This window comes from Limulus polyphemus, unplaced genomic scaffold, assembly GCF_000517525.1.
Source record: "Limulus polyphemus unplaced genomic scaffold, Limulus_polyphemus-2.1.2 Scaffold21, whole genome shotgun sequence".
Lineage (NCBI taxonomy): Eukaryota > Metazoa > Arthropoda > Merostomata > Xiphosura > Limulidae > Limulus > Limulus polyphemus.
The window spans coordinates 409,300-433,536 of NW_013665631.1; the positions used below are offsets into that span (position 1 = coordinate 409,300).

At 34.1% G+C, this 24,237-nt stretch overlaps 1 protein-coding gene across 2 annotated transcripts in view; it reads right to left on the minus strand.

Annotated features, from left to right (window-relative positions):
• LOC106458198 (LIM and senescent cell antigen-like-containing domain protein 1) overlaps nucleotides 1-24,237 on the minus strand; it is a 71,762-nt gene that overhangs the window by 33,376 nt on the left and 14,149 nt on the right. Inside the window, exons 1-3 of one of the 2 annotated variants that reach the window (XM_013917675.2) lie at nucleotides 8,567-8,617; nucleotides 4,706-4,826; nucleotides 1,935-1,980 (exon numbers count right to left, since the gene is read on the minus strand). In XM_013917675.2, the coding sequence (XP_013773129.2) occupies nucleotides 1,935-1,980; nucleotides 4,706-4,826; nucleotides 8,567-8,597 (198 nt within the window). In that variant the 5' untranslated portion in view covers nucleotides 8,598-8,617. Of the gene's footprint in view, nucleotides 1-1,934; nucleotides 1,981-4,705; nucleotides 4,832-8,566; nucleotides 8,618-24,237 lie in introns of those variants that run through there. The other variant, XM_022384531.1, reaches the window with a different exon arrangement.

A 24,237-nucleotide genomic window follows, 5' to 3' on the forward strand; every position in this document is an offset into this window, starting at 1 on the left:
AGTGGATATGTTAACAGGACGCCCACCTTATGAATAGTTGCCTGAAAATGTGTCAGAGTTTGTGAAAGTGTTATCGGAAAGAATGGATGATATTCACTATCAAGTGCGTTCAAACTTGCAAACATCAGCTGATTCCATGAAGCTATGTTATGATAAGAGGTCTACTGAAGTCAGCTTTCTACCAGGAGCCAAGGTGTGGTTGTATAATCCCAGGAAGACCAAAGGGAAGTCTCCTATGTTGTCTTCTCCATGGGAAGGCCCATATGACATAGTGGATCGTCTCTCAGACGTGACTTTCCAAATAAAATGTGGTCGGTGAGGTAAGCCAAAGGTGGTGCATGCTAACAGGCTTTGGCGTTATCATGGTCCAGGACATTTCAGTTGGTACAAAGTGAACAACGAAACAAATGACGCTGCTGAAGATGTGTCACCTGAAAAAGGCACTGTCAAAGAAGAAACTCTACCCAGTTTTGAGAAGGGAAACAGTGAAGTTACTACCACTGATGTGACTGTTACCGATAATAGGACATTTCCTGATAGAGCAGATGAACCCCACGTGAAGCAAAAGCCAACGAGATGGAGACCAGTACGGAAGAAGTCCCGTAAAATTAAGAGACTTTGTTGAATTGTAATTTTGTGTTTGTAAATTATGTACATTTAATTAAGCTATTGTTAATTATCTATTGGTTTAATGTAAGTGGCTATTGTTCAGGACGAACAATACTAAGGAAGGGGCTGTGTTATGACAGCCGAAGTCACGTGTTGCTGGTAACAAATCATGAGTTTCTAGAAGGATCATGTCTCTTCCTGGCAATTGTAGTCTTTTCTACGTGCCCTCTATTCTAGTATATTAGCCTGCAAATAAAGCGGAGGAACAATTGCAGATAGGGAGATATAGAGACGGATAATCGAGTCAAGCTGTAAGTAAAGGGTGTAAATCGTTGTGAATTATAGCGTGTTTTTTAAGTTAAAGTGACTGTGGAAATTCTGTGTATTATAAAGTTGTATCGAGAAATAATAAACTAGTTTTAATTAAGAAAGGACTTGTATTACTACAGTTTCATCGGAAAGAAATTATACGGGAAATTAACAAATGAACAGAGATGTAACAATACCATACCACAAGAAGATAGTAACCCATGGTATATTCTATACCACAGTAATAACTGAGACCACTGACACAAGAAGTGTGCACATAATTGAAAAATAATGGTTTTTAAAATGTTATAACCACAAAGCTCCACATAACTTGCTTTCATGGCAGAAAGCTATAATTAAATTACAAAATGATTATAAATAATTTTGAATACTTAACTCATAAATGCACCAGTATTGTTTCACATACTGATATCAAAGAAAATTCTTTAATACACAAAATATTTCAAATACACTTTGTTCTATGTAATAAGTTCTCAGATACATTTAGCTCAGTATCAAACTCATTATGCTAAATGAGTTACAAAACCCTTAAATTCTACAAGAACTTGTATTTAACATTTATTTATTGTTAAAGCAAATTCAAACATTATGAAATATACCAGTAAATGAATATTCATGTAATCTAGTGAAGGTCTAAAACATTACATTAAATATATCAGAACTGAAATTTGTCAATAAAAGTCTCATCAGTGCTATGATAGTGCAAATTCTTTGTTTACAAATTTTAATTAACCACTTAACTATTACACAATTTTTTCTGAGTAATAAATTTTACCTCTAGAAATAAAACCAATAATGAACATACAGCCACCATATAAAAAATATAAACTTATTATTTATCTCACTAAAATAACTTGAATAAGATAAGGGCTGAGATGTTTAGTATATTATAATAATGAAATTTAATTGTTTAAATGACATATTTATATGCTTCTGACTTTAGATATCAATAAAATTATAAATACTTATGAAAAATCAGATTTGTGTTAACTTACTTCAAAAAACAAACCATCAGGAAAGGGTCTGAAACACTGGCAGCATCTACTCATGCAAATATGTTTATGATTAGAAACATCTCATACATTTAATATTAAAGGACAGCTTTATGCAATAAGAACATTAAAACAATAAAAGTACAGAAAAGATCACCAAAACATCCATGATTGGGTAATAAAAAAACATTTAAATTTAGAAAATCATAGTAACATGCTGCTGTACCTTCCAGGAATTTTTAGCTCATTGTGAAAGTAGTGGTAAAAAGAATAAAAAAAATATGTGTAAACAGGAATTTCAAAAGTAATCACAAGTTAAGAAGTGGGAAAGTATAACAACTTGAGATATATTTTTCAACGGGCTAGAACTAAATTTTAAGAAACGTTTTCCTAATGAAGGCCAATGTTCCTGTTGAACATCAAAAATCTGCCTCATAAGTATTTTGGATTTATAAAAGTGAAATTAAAATCTGAGATTATCAAGGTCCAAACTTTGGTAGCTTATGGTGACAATAAGTAGATCCAAATTTATCCTATAACAATAAAAATACATTTTTGTCTGAAGATTGTGTATTTTAAATATTTGTTCTAGTTTAACAACAATAGTTAATATACTTGTCATCATCATTCTTTCTTAGACATAAATATCTCTCTAAAACTACAAAAAATTCATCACAAAGATTCTATTTCACCAAGTATCTTATCAAAAGTTTGTGGTTTGTGTTCATTTGAATCTTTTAAAAGAATCTTGCTCTAGATTTCAACGAAAGTATTGTGTTGCATTGTATATTAAAAAGTACTCTGTAATAATAAAGGAATTTTTTCAAAAGCATTCACCTTACTCAACAAAAGAATAAAATTGCATTCACCAGATTGTTTTTCATATGAACTTTGTTTAGTGATTTAAGTACTCTCTTCCTTACCAAAAAAACTTTTAACTCAATAATTTGTTAAGTAGTATTGTTTCTGTTTAGGTATCTTGAAAATATTATGTTTACTGGAGAATCTCTTTGAAATAATTTTGCTTTTTAAGAGTTTATGATGAGACTTTCCTTTAATTAATAGGTGATATATTGGCAATTATAGCAATTGTTTTTGTCAAATTGGAAATTATATTTTTATTGCCCCAAAATGAATTATCAAAATTTTCATCATCTTAGCATACAGTACAAAAATGTGTGAAATAATTTTATTAATTGTACTTTTTTTAGCTGTAATCAAATCATTTTGTAACCTGAACCAACAACTGTTGTGATTTGTCATTTTAAGAAATGCATTGATCTGAAAAATATCATATCATTACATCCAAGGTCCAATAGAGTTTCTGGATAATAATGTATAAATTGTGTATGCAAGAAACAACAAGCATTATTTGCTTAGAATTTTTTAACCTTGTGCCTTTTATCTTTGTGATGCCAGTAAATAAACAAACTTTTTTCCTCTTTAATAGTAATATAATAACACATTATCATCTAGCCCCCAATGACTCAGTGGTTAGTCTGAAAGCTTTTTATGTTAAAAACCAGGTTCTGATACCCATGGTGGGCACAGCACAAATAGCCTATTGTGGATCTTTGTGCTTAACAACAAACACTCTATCATCTATTTCATGAAGTACATAACATGTCCACGTTAGCTATTCAAATGTCATGCTGTGTTATCCAGAATTGTGATTATTTAATATAAAAATGTGAAGAAACTAAATACAAACTTGTAAATGCAGATATTTATTAGATTTGTTTTCAGAATAAAAAGTTCAAAACCATCAATTTTAAACACAGAAAAGCATAACTGGTTGAGTCACCAAATCCTCCCTTCCATTTTCTTTATCTGCCTAACTTCTAAATTAATGCAATGGCAATAATATTACAGGAAAAATATTTTCGTTATTCACAATCACTAAGGGTGTTCTAACTGGTTTTATTAATATCAGAATTTTAAAACTTTTTTCATATAGTCTCTTTCTATGCACTTTTGATATAAACAGGTGTTTCAGAAAACTGCTGAAATTGTTTCATTCTAGTTGATTTTGTATCTTTGTTGTTTTCTAGCAGATAGTATCTACTTTACCCACTGGGATGTTGCTATAGCTTTACACATTGTATAGCAATAAGTCATTTGCACTGATTTTTTTGGTGGCCAAGTGGATGATATCTAGAGAATGATAGCGCTTTTGTGTAAATCCAAGGTTACCTTTTAATATGGAACATCAGTTTTAGCCAAGAATAGATCTACCTCTAGTCCTACTTAGTTCAAGATGTAAGTTGCTCAATGGAAACACATTTTATGAAGTTATAACTGTTCTTTGATTCAGAAGGAAAGTAGGAAAACAACTTTTATAAAGCAGAATTACCCGATACTTGTGTATAAATCAATTTACCCAAGAATACAAAAGTGGCAACTGTTACACAACACCTATAATTAATTTTAATATCAATCAATTATAACAACAGTTACTGAATATCATGCACAACGTTCCAGTAATTTAAAAAAGAAAACTTAAATACTGACATCTTGGCCAGTGTATGTCTTCCAATATTTCTGTTCACCAGGGTAACTTTTCATAGGCATTACATTTGTTTAGGTTATTACTTGAAATGTATTTTGTTAACTGTGACTTTTATATTTATTCTTAAAGTTAAATTGCTTTTTTGTATATTTTCATTTGATGAAGTACACTGGCAGTCTTATTACAATATTAAGTATAAAAATTTTTTTACAAAACTATTCAATTTCTGTAGAAAAAAATAATATTAAGTTACCACAGAACTTACACAAAACATTCTTTATGCCAAACTTCTCCGAGAGAGTTCACAATTTCCTCATGAGGTTGGAACCCTTCTTTACATCGTGAACATATCATTCCTCCTATTGACATTATGGACTTCATGTTATCTGTACTAACAAAGGAAAAACAAAATTTAGAAGGAACAAGTTTAAAAACACTTTACAATTTTATTAGTAAAATTAACTTAATGATATATATTAAATACTTAAAGCAAACATAAAATCACTTTACTTTAAAACCTTTACATTACTTTACCCCTGAGAATAACTGCTGAAGTTATGAGTATCACATATCTGGTAAAATCTGTTGAGGTAAGATCATAGCAAGTAGAATATCTAATGACATAATCTACAGTCAACAAAACATACAGTTCCACATTCTATTCTGACTTAAAGGAAAAATAAAATCACTTTACCTCAAAACCTTTACTTTACACCTGAGATTAACTGCTGCAGTTATGAGAATTAACTAACTGGTAATATCTGTTTAGGTAATGCCACTGCAAGTATAATAAATAATGACGTAATCTACAGTCAACAAAAACAGTTCCACGTTATGTCTAGGTTAATAAATATCCCACAGGCAGAAGTTTCCTATCTTCACAAAATATCATTTATATTTTTCAGAAAGTGATTGTATATTTTTTCTTAAAGTCTTCATATTTATCCTTCTTAAACTAACAACAGCCAGTCTTGATAACTTACATCAGGTGCACAATATAAATTTAATTTTTTTTAACAACTGCATTGACACCTATTTCTAAGAGCATCCACATATTAGCTCATTCTGGACTTCTGGAATTAAATAATGATGACTTATTTCACTGTTTATGACCCTACAAACATATTTGTTTATTATGAGATCAAATTCTTTCATCAATTTCATTTGAAGTAAAAAACTTGATTTTCCAGGGTGACTTAAATGGATGTACAAAAAACTTCATTTATCTCTGCCAAATGCATAACTATTGCAATTTTCCTACTAAATATAACTGTTAAATGTTTCCATTCAATTCTAATTAACACCTGAGCTGCATTAACTACTGTAGAATTTTTTCAATTGAAGTTATAATTCCTTTCATTTCATAAGGTACTCATTCACCTGAAAACTGTTTTTTCATGAGATTTGAATTTTTTTAATGTATTGCCAGAAACAAAAGCATTCATCAGTTGGTTGTATTTTCTTATCTTCAAATAATTTACAAGAAAAACAGAACATTGCAATTAATTTTAAAGAATACCTCAGCCATGGATGTGACAATTTTTCCAGAATTATAATTTCTCAAAAGCAATTATCCTCTACATCATGTCTTTCTGGTTGATTTTCATTGGGTGGAGAAATACAACTTTAACATGTACAGAGACATATTTAACTAATCTCTTATTTGGTCATATATAATTTATGGCCATGAACCAATACCTGAAGTACCAAGTTCTAGTATCTTATTATGATATTTTTTTAACCATTTCTTCGAAATGCAGAAAACCTTTTTCTGATTCTGATACTTTGATGCTTTTTGCTGTTATTTTGTCAGTGTAGTAGAGCTAAAAAATTATCAAGTGTACCTTCTTGGCCATTTTAAGGCTTCCTCTGATTGTTTTCTTTTCTTTCCTTTCATTTCACTACACCATACTTGTATTTCTAGGCCCTTATTCATTTTGTACATAAGTATTAATTTCCATAACCATTAATTAATTTGAGATTATTGTATTAATACTCATTAGCTTAGCTCTTGGTTTAAGTTCTTCACCTGGTTAGCTCTCTTTTTGATTTGTTTTCTTTTGTCACTTTTTGAATCCTTTGTCAGAGGTTATTTCATGATGTTTCTCCAATGTACTACCACATACACAATGTGCAACATAATTGAGTCTTACCTGAAATAGCATAACCTGCAATAATAGTTGCAGGTATGTCATGCATACTATGCAAACTGTAAAGCACTTATGCAAAGCATATTAATTAGTGAATATATTGTACATAAAACATACAAGTTTTAAAGTTTATGATTCATTATTAAAATGTTCTTTGGTGATTGAATATAAATAAACTGATACTTTTTGTTGTACTAAATTATTATAACAATTTAAATATAATAGTGATGTAAATATTTTTATTACATAGATAACTGTATGTTTTAATTGACAAAAACTCTCAAAACTCTTGGCATGGTTAATGAAAACAACCTATTTATCTTCCACATGACCTGAAAACAGTCACTCATGATGCTTAAGTTACTGGTAATTGAAAAATACATATCCAAAGTTGATAAGTAGAAAATTTCTGGAAAGAATTGGATTACCAAAAAAAAAGAAACCTACACTGAACAGGTTAAAAGAAAACTATCAGTAACTTACAGATAGAGCTGTAAATCTAATTAAAAAACCTTGGTTGTAAAGGTTAAAAAAGGATTATACTGACACACAGGAATAGATGAGGTCACAATCCTCACTGAGATCACCCACCCTTGCTGGAGGGTTCAAGGAAAACAGAACATCAAAGCTTGTGACTGATAGGACTTACTAAATACATTTTCAACTATGAACCAAGTATTTGCATGGTCATTGTCAAATTAAAAGATGGAATAACTATTCCATGGAATAAGTACAACCAGAAGTAGATGGCTGACCTATAATCATGTTTACAAGTCGTTTGGATTAAAAAACCTATTGTTTGATATCCAGATTCCCGTAGAAAGTTTATGATAAACCTGTCACCTTGAAATACCACAAAAGGGTCAAAACCATAGGGGAAGTGTCCACAGGACTATAATAACCTAGTACTGAAAGATAGTTATTAAAGTAGATTACTTTTAAAGAACAGGTCACAACCGTAAGGAATTGAGCTTCTGAGAGAAAGTGTGAAATCAGAATGAATGAAGAGTACCAATGTGTGTAGTCATAAAACCTAATGATAACAATGACCTGTTCAATAATCAACTGACAGAATATTAAAGATAATATAGAAGAGAAAAGTAGAAGTGCAATCTTTCACTGTCTTCCAACTTCTACTGAAGATCTTGGAGGTGAGAACATCCCATGAAAATGGCTGAGGTGTTTGATTACAGCTAGTATTCTCAACAGTCAATAAAATTCTATGACCAATACAAAGTTAAGGATAGAAAATATCAACTACTGTCCCTCCGACACAAAAAAACATTGGGGCTACTTTGTTATAGATGCATTTTCTACCCTTTAATTATTGACCAACTGAAAAAAATAAACATGAAATTTAAACATAAAAAATGCAACAAGTGAAAGAAACTCAAACCTATAGAAGTATGGAGAAAAATATCAGATATATCTATGCTTATAATCTAATGACCTTAAACTTTGAATTTCTTTACCTTAAAAAAAGGAAATAACTAATAGTGGCTCAATCTCACGAAATCATTGAAACTCTCTCAGTCTTTGGGAATCACAAACAATTATAAGTAAAATTCCACAGAAGGGTCTATCACTAATTGAATAATATTCTCAGATTGGGTAGGTAAAAGTAAACCACTTTATCCATTAAGATTTGAAAGAGTACTTCATAGAAAGAAGAAAAAAAAAACATGGAAAAGCATGTATAATTTGGATGTTAACATCTACAGAAACCATAGTCAGGAAAGTGGAGAAGCATCTGTATGTAAGTAGGAATTGAAGATGTTTGTAATGATCTGGAAAATGGACACAGAAAAACAAAAGAAAAGGAATATTAACCTTAAAAGGCTAAACAGTTAACTATTCAATAGCTCTAGAAGAACCTAAGAAGTAGAAATAGGACTTAGATGCATGTGATGGGAAGAAAAAAATGTTGGTTAGCATACAAGAGATTAGAAGAATAAAACTAAACCATAAAAGCTCACATAAATGCCTACTGTCAAGAGGATTGAGCATGAGTGATGAAAGACCATTTTCACTGAGAGAGAAGAAAACAATTTTTTACAGTAAATCTGAGGAAGATGTTATAACTCAAAGCCACATTTCATCCAATTAAACCAAATTATGAGAGACAGAATACCAGTAATCAAGTCTATGAAAATGAATGAAAGGCAGGTATGAAAAGCACCAGGAAAAGAAAAAAGGTAGACTTGCTTAGAAGAACAAACTACCCAATTTAAAAAAAAGCAAACGAAATTTTACAGATGAAGACCACAACCAAATATCCTAAGATAATACTGTAAACTTTCAAAGGCTCCTCAAAAGGAAATACCCTCAGTAAAAATAGCAAAAGGTAAAAATCAGACAAGGGGATAAAATTATCTCTTTCTAGCCAAAGAAAGTAAACAGATTGTAAAGCTAACAAATATTTTTAACAAATAGGAAAGAAAATCCATATGAGAAAATATCCTTAGAGAAAAATTAAAACTAGACTATGAATGATACAAATCAATATCTGAGAGAAAAAGGTACTTTCCTAATTAAATAGTCAACCATATCAAGCCAAACTCAAATAGATAATGGTAATGAAGAGAGGATATGCAAAGCATATCAAACAATAATGTATTCATATCTTGAGGAAAATATAATTCTTCCAAAAATGAACAGTAAATTTGAAAGATGACAGATTGCAATACTTCAAGGTAAAAAGTGTCCCATAGAATTCTTTCTACAACTGAAATTAGAAAGATATGATAGACAAAAAAGTTTTCCTAACTGCCGACCTTACATGTTTTATGTATGAAAAACACATATTAAATACACACACATATATATATATATATTGTTGCGTATCTGCTTGTTTGTTAATTTCCAGTACAAATTCTTTCCGAGGAACTTCAGCAATACAAGTTCTTTCTTAATTAAAACTAGCTTATTTTTTCTTGATACAACTTTTGGCCTTTGTTGTTCCCAAACATCATTTTATCAAAGTTAACTACACACTTCCTTGGTAGTAAGTAGTCCAACCCTAGTATGCATGGGTCTTCAATGTCAGCCAAGTATGCTTTGTATCTATCCTTTATGGCCATTGAGCTCAATAGTTACCCACACTGGTCCCCACAACCTTGTACAATGTCCTGTCACACTACAGAGTTTCTATATGGCTTCTGGTACTCTCTTGTGATCTAGGACCTTAATACTCACAAGGGTTTGCTGAGATGCAGAATCTATGACAAAGGTGCACTTTTGGCCATCCAGCTTTCCTGTCACGTAGACACTATGTATGCTTTCCATTTTACACTTAGCTGTTGGGACTTTCACGATGGGGGTTGGTGGGCATCCCTCAACACCAACCACTACTGGTTTCCTTGAGGCTGACTTATTGGTAGTATTCTTCTTACACTGGCTCCTCACATGACCTTGCTCTCCACAGTTCCAACAACCTTCCTGGGTAGCATCCTTTCTTGCCGTGGCGTCTTTCCTGTGTGGAAGTTGCCGGCATTGAGCTCTCTTGTACCCAGGTTTGTTATAGTGCCAACAAAGTCCCTCAAACTTCTCTGAGAGCTGCCCTTTTCTGGCCTTGAATCCTGATGGCTGTACTACCCTTGGTACCTCTGTGCTGGACTTAACATAGAATTCGAATTCTAGAGCTCTGGCCATTGCATCCTGCATAGTAGAGGGGTGTGCTTGCTTCACTTGTGTCTTCAGTTGTGGACTGTCCAAGGCATCTACAAACTGTTCCCTCAGCAACAGCTTGAGGACATTGGGTGGCACAGTTGGGTAGGTCTTGTGTGCCATACTTTCTAAATCCTGTGCCAGCTCTTGCAGACTCTTCCCTTTAGCATGGCCTCTTGTCCTAAATCTATCCCTGTAGACTTTGGACTGATTTTGAGTTCTATACCTGAGTTCTAGAACAGCGACAGGTGCTCTATAGTTTGCCTGTCATCTGCTGACAACTGTCCAAGTATTTCCAGTGGTTGTCCCTTCAGGCTAGTTGCCAGGTACACTGCTTTCTGCTCCTCTGTCCATCCATTCATTTCTGCCAGGAGCTCAAATTGTGCTCTATATGCTTCTCATGGTGCCTTCCCATCGAATTCCTGTAGCTTCTTTCGTACTAGATCACCCCTATTGCTAACACTTATGTCTGGAATATGACTTCTGGCTGGACTGAAGATGTCTGCATTAGGGTTTAGCTGTGTGGTCTGGAAGGGGCTTCCTGTTGTTTGGGGCTAATTAGGTCCATGGTTAATATATCCTCCCTGTGTAAAAGACAGTAAATCGTCCTTTAATATATTTAATTCACTTTGAAATTTACTAATCTTTATTTGTACTTCTTGTTTTCTTTCTTGTTCCAGTTGCCACTGGTGCTAGTTTTCTTGCCACTGCTGTAGTCTCTCTTCTTGTTTCTTTTCTAGTTCTTCTTGTTTCTTTTCTTTTTCCTCCAACAACTGCTGTAATCTCTCTTCATGTTTCTTTTCTCGTTCTTCTTGTTTTTTTTCTTTTCCTCCAACAACTGCTGTAATCTGTCTTCTTGTTTCTTTTCTTGTTTGTTTTCTCATTCTTCTAATTTGTTTTCTCGTTCTTCTTGTTTTTTCTTTTTCCTCCAACAACTGCCGTAATATCTCTTCTTGTTTCTCTTCTCGTTCTTCTTGTTTTTTTTTGCTGTTCTTGTATTGCTGCCATCAAATCTTTAAGCCGTAGTTTGATTTGCCACTTTTCGTTTCCATCCCACTTCTGACACCAATTTATTGCGTATCTGCTTGTTTATTAATTTCCAGTGTAAATTCTTTCTGAGGAATTTCAGCAATACAAGTCCTTTCTTAATTAAAAGTAGTTTATTCTTTCTCAATACAACTTTGTAATACACAGAATTTCCACAGTCACTTTAATCTTAACAACCTTTATAACACAAGCTATAAATCACAGTACTTCACACACACTTTACTTAAGGTGCCTACTTTTCGCTTGACTCAATTATCTCTATCTTCAATCTATATGCATATCTATCTCTCAGTGGCTTTATTTGCCAGACTTATATACTAAAAAAGAAGGCACCTGGCAAACACTCGGACATTCGTGGGGTTCCTTGATAAGTCATGATCCTTCTAGAAACTCTAGCGTACATGCTCCCAGTGTCGCATGACTTCTGCTGTCATAACAATATACATCTACTTTTAAAAATTCATTATGGTAGAAAACCTTACCAAACACATGGAAGAAAATAGAAACAACTGTAAAGAATAAAAATCAAATAAATATTCAACAAAAATTAAACAGTAATAATTTTGAAAAAGCTCACCACTGTACTGTAGATTGAAGGTAAAGAACCATTTCCACACAAGCCTACAGTATATGTAGCCACTCAAAAATTTATAGCACGTACAGACAACCAGTCAGAGTGACAGTAAAGATGAAATGATCTACCCTACATTGTTCTGTTGCACATGTTCATATGGGCCACTCCCTAAGAGTGGACTGAACAAGCAACATGTCAAAAATTCTTTTTGTATTTCAAGTGTCAAGTATATCCATTTCATGCATATAATATTCAATGACTAGTGTTGTCTCACATCATTTGAAGTGTTTATTTTTAGTAAATATTTTGAGCATAAGATATATTACCTGACAAAATACAATTCTATGAAGAAATAAGTACAATTGGTCACAAAACCTAAAAGAAAAAGCACAATTGATAATAAAGATTATGCAAATGCACAGAATTACAAATCATTGGAAGAAACTTTGTTCGCCATTGGCCTCTAGAAAGCCTAGAAAAATCTCTTTGTAGGAAAATTACAACACAGTTCTGAAGGATATTGTAAGAGTGTGCACAAGTTAAACTTGCTCAAGCTATCTAAAAAAAGTTTCAAGCTTTCTGTTTATTAATTTATTATTTTTAAAATGTGCATCAAAGTTTACAATATGCTGTTCTGAAATGTGTGTAAACTGTTCATTTTTATTATTGATAAATGATACTATCATGATTATAATCTCAGTTCAACACAAAATCCTCAATATACATTAAAGCAATGAGGTAATTAAAATAGCAAAACAAAATAGTAATAATCACTGATTTCAAACTCAAGCTATGATTTTAAATACAAATGACAACTTACCAATATGCCTGGTTAACCTCAAAATAATAGACATACCTGATAAAATGCAAGTTATCAACCATATCAAATTATACACTACATCTATCTTACCAAAAAGCCCTAGGATAGTGCAACTCAAGCTAGTAATAGGTCCTTCTTTACTGAATTTGCATGTGAGTCTCATCGTGCAATGCTATATAAGGTACTTATTATTAGTTACCTCAAAATGACTTTAAAAAAGGAATAACTGTTGTATGCATCATCAATGATGCAAGCTAGTGCTTAAAATATTTCAGCCTACTCATACCAAAGTCAACTGTGGGTTGTGTAACGAAAAAATGGAAGACTCACTAGTTACATTAAAGTCAAATATTAGCTTAACAGCACAAAATTAAACACTCCTCAATTCAAAGAGACCTTGAAATATGATATTTTTTTTTTAGAAGTGGATCAACTGATACAAAAATACATCACCCAGAATTTTAACAAGAGTTCAAGACTACAGGTCAGTGGATCTAATATGTGAAAATAGCTGCTAGGTTCTATGGATAGGTTGCAGCTCACAAGCTACTCCTCATCACACACACATAACATAAGTAATTGACTTGTTGACCTGCTGCTTTGAAGACCCAAAATTAAGAAGAACAAATCTTGCTACTCATATATTGTAGTATAAGCCTGCTTTACCTGGTTTGGATTTGATCCACTAAGAATAATGGAATTAAATGCTTACTGTATTGTAACATTCTGGAGAATTTTACATTCTCTTGATGGTAAAATTTTATTAAAGGACCCACTTTTGTCACTATGTTCTGTGCTTTATTACAAATCCTGTACATTAATGATTTGAGACAATAATCCAATTACTGCTGACGGGCAGAAAGGATTCACTCAGAATTACATATACTGCTACATCTATCAAACTATCTATCTATGGCAGCAAGTATTAATCGCATATTTACTATGATCAATACAAAAGTGGGTGAAATCTCTATTAAAATGGTGTCCCAATGCCAAATTATAACACCCTCCTTCTCAAGAATGCTCTCCAAATGCTTTCTGTAATGTATACAGTGTACATGTAAGTAGGTGTTCAATAAGATATATCAGTACTCTGAAAAGATTACTTATGTCTTTATTATTTTCTGGCAGGACACCACACTACAATACATCTGGTTTCCTTTTTTTTTTAATTAATTCTCTCTTATTCCAGCATGACAAACAATATGTTTCTGAGTGTATTCATAATAACCTGAGACTAGTAATATGTGTACTTCTTATCACTATATACAGTACAGGTATAAATTCACTTGGCTAGTGATAAAGATATACTTGAAAAACAAACCAGCATCTTAACATGACTGATACTGTGCCTAAGATAAAAAATACAAAAAACAGGCATTGGTGAAATTTAGGTCCTTGTAACTAACTTTTATCAATGTACAAACATATGTTGGTTATATATCATACTTTATACAGAGATAGTTGAGGCTTAATGACCACAACTAAAAAGAAAGGTACAATAACATGGCTGCACTTGTCTTTACATGTTTAAAAGTGTGCTGTTTTAAGATCTATGAAAGCATACTGTACTGCTTAACCATATATTTTTTACACAATGACATAATTTTCAGTGCATTTTATCTTATTCTTCCCAACTGAAATATCTTTCTGACTGAGCTTCTTGAAATATACATGTATAAAATACACACAAAACACAATTTAAGATGGGCTTTTTAATGTACAACTTTACTTATTACTTATTGAATTAAAAAAAAAAATTATACCACTTTTGTTAGGTAATCTCTCTCATCAGCATAATAAATGTTAAAACAAAACAAAATAATGAAATGAAAGATTCAGAATATTTTAAAGAACAAAGTACGTATTATGAATATTTTATATCTTTCATTTATTACCCTGTTACCTCACTTTGTTTTTTGACATTTATTAGGCTCAAAGTGGAATCACATTACCAGGACCAGTATTGTTTTAATTCACAAGGAAATAAATGAAGTTACAACTTGCATATGAAGCTTGTTTTGGGGATATTTCTTGTATACTTTCCTAGCTTAAAGTGAATTTATACACACAAATATAGATAAAGAGAGGGAGAGAGAGATTCACATACATAGTAATACAATATTTCACCACATGCAAAAAAAAATGAAGTCAAATACAAACACTACTGTAGTTCTCAATCATTCCTTTTAAAGTTGATTAAAGGTAGTGTGCTTATAACTCTAAAGTTCTCATAATTCTAAATTCTAAAAGGACTAGTTTAATTTAGCCAAACTAATAGGTAGTAAATTCACCAGAGATGAAAGATTACTTTTGGACTGCAAGAACATTATCTCATTAGTCAAATAAAATGTACACACCCTATTACATTAAAAGAATAATAACACTCAGGTGAGGCTACATAAAGTTGGGTACAAACAACAATGTGTGAAACAAAAGAAGTATCTGCTGATGGAGGACCCACATTGTATGAGGTTTAAACTATATTAGTTTTATGATATACTACACTTTTCTTATTTTTCTGCATTTCATATTACATGTTCATTTAAGGTATCCCTGCCAAATTTTGAGGAAACATTTCTTACTTTTTAGTATGTTCTTTCTAATATTATCTATTTTAACTATTTTATGACTTTTGCCATATTTTCTTTGTTTTATGATCTTAATTATGTGTTCTAATAACAGATGTGTAACAGATACAGGAACCAAAATGATAATTTCACAATCAGAGGTACAGATAAAAAAATGGTATCTATATTACATATTTGTGGCATGTTAATTACCTCTATTCCTTTTTGTTAAAAGCAACAACCTTTCCACAAACTGCTGTAAATGTGGGGCACTATGAGGTTGAGCACTAATAACTGCTCTAATTTGTAATTAAACTTCATATGATAAACTTTTTAAAAATAGCTTAAATCCCATATTTATGTAATATAATAATATACCATGTGTTTTTATCTTCTTGTAGCATCATAATATTTATTCTGAATATATTCTTTGTTCTAAATATGTCCACATTTCACAAAACATCTTGTTTCAAGCTACCTTTGCTTTTTTGTTATTCTCAAAGTAGACAATGCCTGTTATTGTTCATGGGGAACACTGGTAAATGTGACCTTGTGTAAGGATATCAACAGCAATGGCCCTCAACAGTTGTTCAGGTAATATCTAGAGGTTATAGCCCCACTAATGTGTAATGAGAATGACCAATCACATGGTAGTACATGTCATGCAGGATAGATGTGAGAATTCTTTCAATCCAAGTAATCTTGGACTTGACATTCTGATTGACGAACTGAATTTTATTAAGTTGTGAATATTTTGTAAAAGTGATGGTTTGACATAATTAGTGAATTGTAAGTATAACACTATGTTTTGGTTGCACATATTAATAAGGATTGTTCATTTTGTTTTACAATTGTGTCATCTCATTGTTTTGTTAACATTACCTAAGATAAGTAAGAATTCTAGTATCACTCCTTAAATGATATCTTGATAGAGTCTCCTATTAATCAGCAGACCTATCTAGTAAAGCTCAAACTTATATTCAGTTGACTTGAATACTCCAGAGAGTGGATAAAATGAGAAACTTTTGGAGCCATGACCACAGGATATTAATATTTATGTTTGTTATTACCTGCTCTCGTGTTATTAAGTTTAAAAATACTTCAAAATTTGTAAAATGGCATTTTTGGCAACTAGAAGGACTTAACTCCTTAAACCCAAGGGGCCAAAACTCCTGCTTTACCCATTGGCCAGTGACAGCATATAAAAAACATTTATGTCTCTTTGGCTGAAAACTAATCCAAACCATGTCATTATCCACAAGATTAAGAAAATTGAAGTTTTATAATGTATCGAGATAATTATTAGGAAATCATGAAAATAATTCTGGCAGAACACATAAAAATTACAAGTTTAATGAGTTAATAATCTAGAAGGAAAGTTGGTCTGAGAGAACTGTTGGAACTAGAAGAAGTCCTCTCATGGATGTTGGACTTTTGCTGATGCTGTGAAGGTCCATGATGCCAATCACATTACAAACTATGATCCAGGTAAGAGAGATACTGACATCTGGAGCATCTAGATCTGTTGATCAAGTTCTTACCCTGAAAATTGATCTCAGAGTGAGGGAAACACAAACTGAGGATCGATGAGGTGGTCTTGTGAGTCTGAGACCAAAAAAGGTATTCTGTACAGGATGCCCAGGCTAATGCCCATCATAGTAGCTCAGCTCCAGCTCTAATTGGAGTCACATTAAAATGGAAGGAAACTGTTAAAACAATTGGGAAACTGCCAATTAGAGCAATCTCACCAGCAGGTGCCAAACCAAGTGTGTGGAATAATGAGACTGTGATGAGCCTCCACGAGCTAGGAGGTATACTGTCAAGATGAGCATGATCTATGGAGGAGCTTGGGGTATAGTAAAGCCAATGAAGGAGCTGCTGAGAGCACCCAATTGCTCTACCACCTTGGATCAGAAGCCTGCCACTCATTGGAGCATAAGGGCAACTGCAAACTCCTACCATGCTGTGCTAAACACATCAAGGACATCCAACTCAAATACCTCCTCTTCCGACTCTTGGTCAAACAAGTTCCACAGATGTTCATCAGTCATGTATGGTGGCAGCTGATAAACATGTACAATGCACTTACACTTTGTTTGACTGCTGTATTTCATACATCAAGGGATTAACTTATCAAATCACAAAATGAGACCTGGTCGAGCTGCAGTCAAGGAGCTTCTGTGCTGCTGGCATATACCAAAGCCACACATATACAAATTCTCAATTTTGGTACATCCTGTCCTTCACTTTTTATCGTAGCACCTTTCCTAATGTATGACATCCTTTCCTAGCTGTTGATGTTGACACTTCTGTGCATCAATTAATGCAGACTTTAATCACTTCACTTTAGCTGAAGGACCATACATTACATCTACAGCAAGCAAAACTTCTTGACAAACATTAGTATATTTGGCAAAAAAGCTTCAGTTGTAAGATATGTCATCATGACGTAGGGTAAATGTTCATTGTAGTTAGTTCAGTGCAGATTAACAAACTTAGCAAGCATGTGCTTGACAGTCTAGTATTACCCTTTCCTCTAACCCATTATAATGGTGATGATAAGGTGAAGTTCACATCTTTCCACACCCAACATTTTACACAGTTCTGAAAACTGTTGGCTACTGAATTTCACTTCCTGATACATGTGGAACTCTTTACATGTTCTAAACCAAGCTATCCAGTTCTCCACTATCTCATCAACCAATGGACTGTATGGACATATCAACCAGTGAATAAGCCTTTGTGAAATAGTCAATGACCATAAGTATGTAAAGGTAAACTTTTCTGTATCTGAGAGTGGTTCAACAATATCCAGGGCTACTTTCTGAAGAGGACTGCCATCAAACTTTAGCACAAGTACTTACTTGAAGTGCCTTGGTGCCCACCAGTCTTTGTGTTATGCAACATCTGGAGAACCTTGTGTTTCAGAGCTCCAGGGACCACTAGCTGTAACACAAGCTGAGAACCACTGTTTGACAGTTCGTAACAATGATACAGCACACCTTACTGCACTCATAAATGATCATACAAGTGCATTAAATTCCATGTGTCTGTGATACATTCCTCAATCTGAGTCAGATGTGTTTCACCTTGCTGTATGGCAAGAAGTACCTATTCTAGATCTAATTGCTGTTCCTGAATTTTCAGAATTATTAATTGTGGCATCCACCCACTAGTGGAATCCTATTCTGTATGGTCTGTCATTATAGCAGAAATAGCCCTACTCCCGTTTTGTATCTAGGATCCAGATGTTCAACAAACAGGTGAGATCTCACCATTTTGGTGAAACAATCTGTTTGTGTTGTGGGCCCAGGCAGTAATGTATGACTAAATCATTCCCCATCTGAGTTACTCATGAAGTCCATGTGTGACTGTCCATTATATAAAATACAATGATAATAAAAGTTTAATATATATGTATGCCATCAGAAAAGCGTACAGTGGTCTTACAGAAACACCCCATCACAACAGTGAGCATTTAGAAATATACAAATTTAGTGCAAAGATCTAATATTCAGCATATCTGACCAGGCAACACCCGCCACTAAGTGGGATACTAAAATACGATGTATATTAACTGAAAAAGATACAACATAATAACAGGTCAACTTACCCCAGTCAAGGACAAACAGACGTGTGGAAAATCACCACAGGGGGAAGACAATGCCAAATCATGCAGATCGTGTGCTATGAATGTATTGGGAGTCATCCACATACTCACATGAATGATCCTCTCCAAAGGTCGATAGATTCGATTAGCTAAGGACATAGCTAAGTGACGGATTATGTGTGATGACAAATTGTGCAGCTGGCAACCTTCTATGGAGAAGTCAGAATACACTAGCCATATGTGTTGCCAGTAAGGGTAACAGGAGATAGGTCCCAGGGAACAGATAAAGGATAAGATAAGAGGAATTGTAGAGGATACAGGAAACATGAATGACATAAACATCAGAATGATGGTAACCATATGCCAGGAGAAGAAGGAAATAGGTCTTACGGGAAAGATGATACAAGAAACATATAGCAATGGGTTCAAAAGGAGAACCAGACAGGGCATGAAGAACAACAATGAGATCTCAATCTGGAAGAACAAAAGAAGTGGGGGATGAACAAGACAATAGGAATGGAAAAGGAGAGAAATAATAGGGGAGGCAAAAGCTTTATGGAATCAGGAAAAATGGAAGTTGCTGATAAGTATCAACCATTGACACAGACAAACCCTGATCAAACAACCAGGTAAAGAGTTGGTACAGATGAGTAACAGAAGGATGGGAAGGGCAGAAGCCACTGTGAAAAGACCGCCATTTGAAGGTAGACCAAGATCTCTGGTACATGGACAATGAGGAAGGCTGATGGTATCGGTAAAAAAAGATGCTATGCAAGGAGTGAATCCCTCAGCTGAGGTAAATATTTCTGAGCTCACCAATATGGAGCAACTAACAAAACACGAAAAGGAGTGGGCTGAATGATGGAAATGACCCTGAGAGGAGGGTAGGTATGTAGATAAAATCCCCTCCAATCTGGACTGAACGCATCCACCTCCAGAGCTGAGGTTGTGGAACAGGAGACCAAAAAAAAAGGTAGTTAGGCATTCCAGTGAGTGGAAAATACATCTATATGTGATGTTCATAGGCGAGAACAAACTCACTAAAATACTTGAGCATGAAGGGACCACACTGTAGGTAGAACTTGGTTGGGACAACACAAGCATCAGCTACTAGTTTCATAATTCCAGGAACTTGACATGCTTAGATGGTTTAATTGCAATCTTGGTCCCAGTACAGGAGGTTGAGTGTCTGAAAACACAGAGACCAGTACTTGGTTCCCTCTTGTTTGGTGATATAGCTGATGACAGTGAAATTGTCATCAGCTATATCACCAAACAAGGGGGATGACAGTGAAACTGTCAGAATGAGCCATCACCACCTGACTTTGTAGGAGTGTAATGAAATAAGAAATAGCATGATGAACAGCCAAAAGCTCAAAGAGGTTAATATGGAATAGGTTCCACGACTAACCACTGGCCCAAAATCTCCCTGGATTCGATGGAAGTTACCCCACCTACCAAGAAAGCATCTGTGGACAGGTGAGCATTGGGATGAGGCAAAGGAATGGGAACCCCCACTGTGGTCATTTCCCTGTTGAGCCATCATGCAAGGTTGGCCCTGATCCCTAGAGGGTGGGTGATGGGATGATCCAAGGGATCATGGAAGGTTCTACTGGTCATTAAGCATCCACTGAAGGGAACACATGTGCACCCAATCTAAGCGAAGGAGAGCTTCCAAGGAAGTCCAAGTCCCCAAAAGAGATATACACTCTCGCACAGTGAGAGAAGGCAAATGTACTGCCTTTGTAATTGCCACTCCATATCCCTGAGCCAAATTGGAGAAGACTGGGCCCAACTGATATGGGAATTGAAAAGAACCCCTAAATGAATAAAATAGTGTGTAGGGGTTAGAAGGAACTTCTCCTATTTGATAAGAAACCCCACCTGAGCAGCTTCTCGAAGAAGTAATCGGATGTGAGAGACTGATTGGGCCTGAGAAGAAGCAAGCAGAAGCCAGTCGTCCATGTAATGATGAGTCCCAAGACCCAATGAGTGATGATGACGAGCAAATGAGCAAACCACTTGAAAGAACACATAAGGAGGTGAAACCAGGCCAAATGTCAGTGCACAGAACTGAAAGACACAGACCTCATGGACAAACCAAAGAGAGTGACGTTACCCTGGAGCTGTGGAAATATGCAAAATAGGTATCTGTCACATCAAAGCAATTGATCGGCAAAATGCTGAGCATAAACCTGGATGGTGGGTTAGGGAGGAAAAAGATAATAATCAGAACAATGTTCTTCCCCAACAAGGTAAGAGAGTAATCAAGTGCTAAGGGTGAAACATTTAAAATTTGACATACCTGATCAATAAGTTGTATGAACGGTGAGGTCAGCAAATTCTCCTGACTGTCAGCATTATGTGACTGACCGAAAAAAGGGCCGGAGCCGAAAAATGAGAGTCCAAATTATCTTCACTCTGAATCAATTTTTCCTCAGAAGCTTGTTCAAGGGGAAAGAGAGAACGAATGGACTGCCAAACAAAGGTGTCCAACTCCTTGTGAATTAAAGCTTGAATTTCCTCGGTAGATATCACCAACCTATCTTGCTGGGGACTAGCAATATTAATATCCACAATATTGGCAGGAACTTCATCACCTGCTACTATAATATTTGAATTCATATTTCAAGTTAGAATTCAAACTAAGGAAGAATTATTCAAAAAACGAAACTAAAATTCGGAAGTCACATACCTACTTACAATGTAAGTAGATCACAGTCAAAAGGTGAAGTTTAAACTGGTGAAGGGCTGAAATGCAAGCAAAGTAAACACACGTCTATACACTATAATGCCAATCTAGAAAGTGAAGATTGTGATAGAATAGTAGAGGGAGCTACCTGCACTAGTATAAATGGCGCAGTATGATTAGTAGAGGGTAGTCACATGCAAATAATTTTTAGCAATACTTAGAGGGCAAATGAAGGTCGAGATAGCTTTGGGTGACTCGAGTTAGCACTGTTTCAGAAATATTCTTTCTGTTAAATGATTGACTAATGACCATATCATTGTTAAGAGGTATTATTTAGTGAACAAGGTGACTGTTGGCAATTCCTTTGTTGAACAGTATAATCCTGTGATTTTCTATGTTGAACAGTTTTATGTTAGTATGTATGTACTTGCATCTTTGTTCAATGGTTCAATTATGTATTATTTATATGTTAAAGTATTTTTGGTATTATTTCCATGGTTTAAATTTTAATTATGCAACATATTTTCTTCGTTAAAAAGTTTTTCTATATGTATTGTAATGTATTCCTTTGTTTTATGACTATTGTGCACTGTATTTTCCATTATATAGGATATTATATTCTTTCTTTTAGGGTTTTACATTCCATTTTTGTATCTGTATTTAAGAATTGTGATGTCTGTGAGATATGTAAATGTTTTTGAAATTCAGAATGGGTAGGTGCAATTTTTTACCAGTGCAATTGTAAAGTTTATTTATTTAGGATTAAACTTAATTGTTGGCTTGGGGCAAGCCTGATCTAGGGAAGACAGGAAAATGTGGTATGTAATTATACCATGTGTTTTTATTTTGTTGTAGTGTTATAACGTTTATTCTGAATAAAAAACAAATGATCAAGAAAACTGTTAACTTGATCTTGTTTCAAGTTATCTTTGCATTTTTGTTATTCTCAAAGTAGATAATTCCTCTTACTGCTCATAAAGAACACTGCTTAATGCAACATTGTGTAAGGATATCAACAGCAATGGCCTTCAGCAGTTGTTCAGGTGATATCTTGAGGTTATAGCCCAACCAACATGTATTGAGAATAACCAGTCACATGGTAGTGAACATCGCAGGGTAGATGTGAGGATTCTTTCAATTAAAGTAATCTTGAATTTTACAGTCTGGTAAAAGATCTGGAAATGAAACATCTAGTAGAAGTGATGTTCTGATGTAAGTAAATAACAAGTATATACAGTGTGTTTGTGTTGCACATATTGATAAAGACTGTTATTTATATTTTACTCTTGTGTCCAGTTTCATTATTCTGTTTAACATTGACTCAGTTAAATAAGCATTGTAGTATTACTCCATTAATGATATCTTAAGCAAATATCCTGTTATTCAGCAGACCTATCTAGTGAAACTCAAACTTATACTTAGTTCACCTGAAAATACCTCACACACTCACACACATATACAGGGTGAGTCAAAATTATGTATAAACACTTTAATATGTTGTATCTCATAAAGTTTATTGAGTAAACATGAACCAAAAAATGTTTCAAATACAATAGATACAAAGAAATGTGATACACTACAGAAGTTATATCAGATGTTCAAAATGTCCGCCACCAACATGCATAGATGAACGGCATTGTTTCTCAACAGCCCAACATACAGTGGTACACGTCAGTTGTAATTTTGCCTGCTTCCTGTTGTATCATCACCCACAAATCTTGCAATGTTTGTGGTATATGACTGTACACTTTATCTTTCAGGCATCCCCATGCAAAAACATCTAGGGAAATGAGGTCTGGAGATCTTGAGGGGTATTCAAAAGCACTCCCCCTGTGACCAATCTACCGTTCGGGAAATTCAGTATCCAGATAGGCATGGACATTAGAGTGAAAATGTGGAAGTGCACCATCCTGTTGAAGTACACCAATGTATAAGGAAACATGTTCTTCAAATACTTATAGAATGATAGTGTTATGACAGTGGTAGTCACGTGACGCTAGTAACACGTCATGATATTCTCGAAGGTTCTTGAATGCTCGAGTGTTTACTAGATGTGCGGTATTTTTGTATATATAAGACCTGTAAGAAGTGACAGCAATAATGCAATTGAATTGCAGACAGAGATAGAGACGGACAATTGAGTTAAGCACATGAATCGTTCGTTGTGAATTATAGCATTTGTTTGAGTTATAGTGTGACTGTGGAAATTAAGTGTATTGCAAAGTTGTATTAAGAAAGAATAAAATAGTTTTATTTAAGAAAGGACTTGTATCGCTAAAGTTTCTTCGGGAAGAATTTTTACGGAAAATTAACAAACGAACACAGAGGTGTAACAAATTGGTGTCAAAGAGTGGGACAAAAATAATGGAAACGAGAAGCAGCAAATCAAACTACAGCTTAGCATATTTGATGGCAGCAATACATGAGCAGCAAAAGAAACAAGAAGAGAGATTACAGCAGCTGTTGGAGGAAAAATAAAAGAAACAAGAACAGAGAGACAACAGCATTTGCAAGAAAACCTGAAACAGTAGCAGTTCGAACAGCAAAATAAACAAGAAGAGAGATTACAACAGTTGTTGGAGGAAAAAGAAAAAAAAACAAGAAGAGAAATTACAGCAGTTGTTGGAGGAAAAATGAAAGAAACAAGAAGAGAAATTACAGCAGTGGT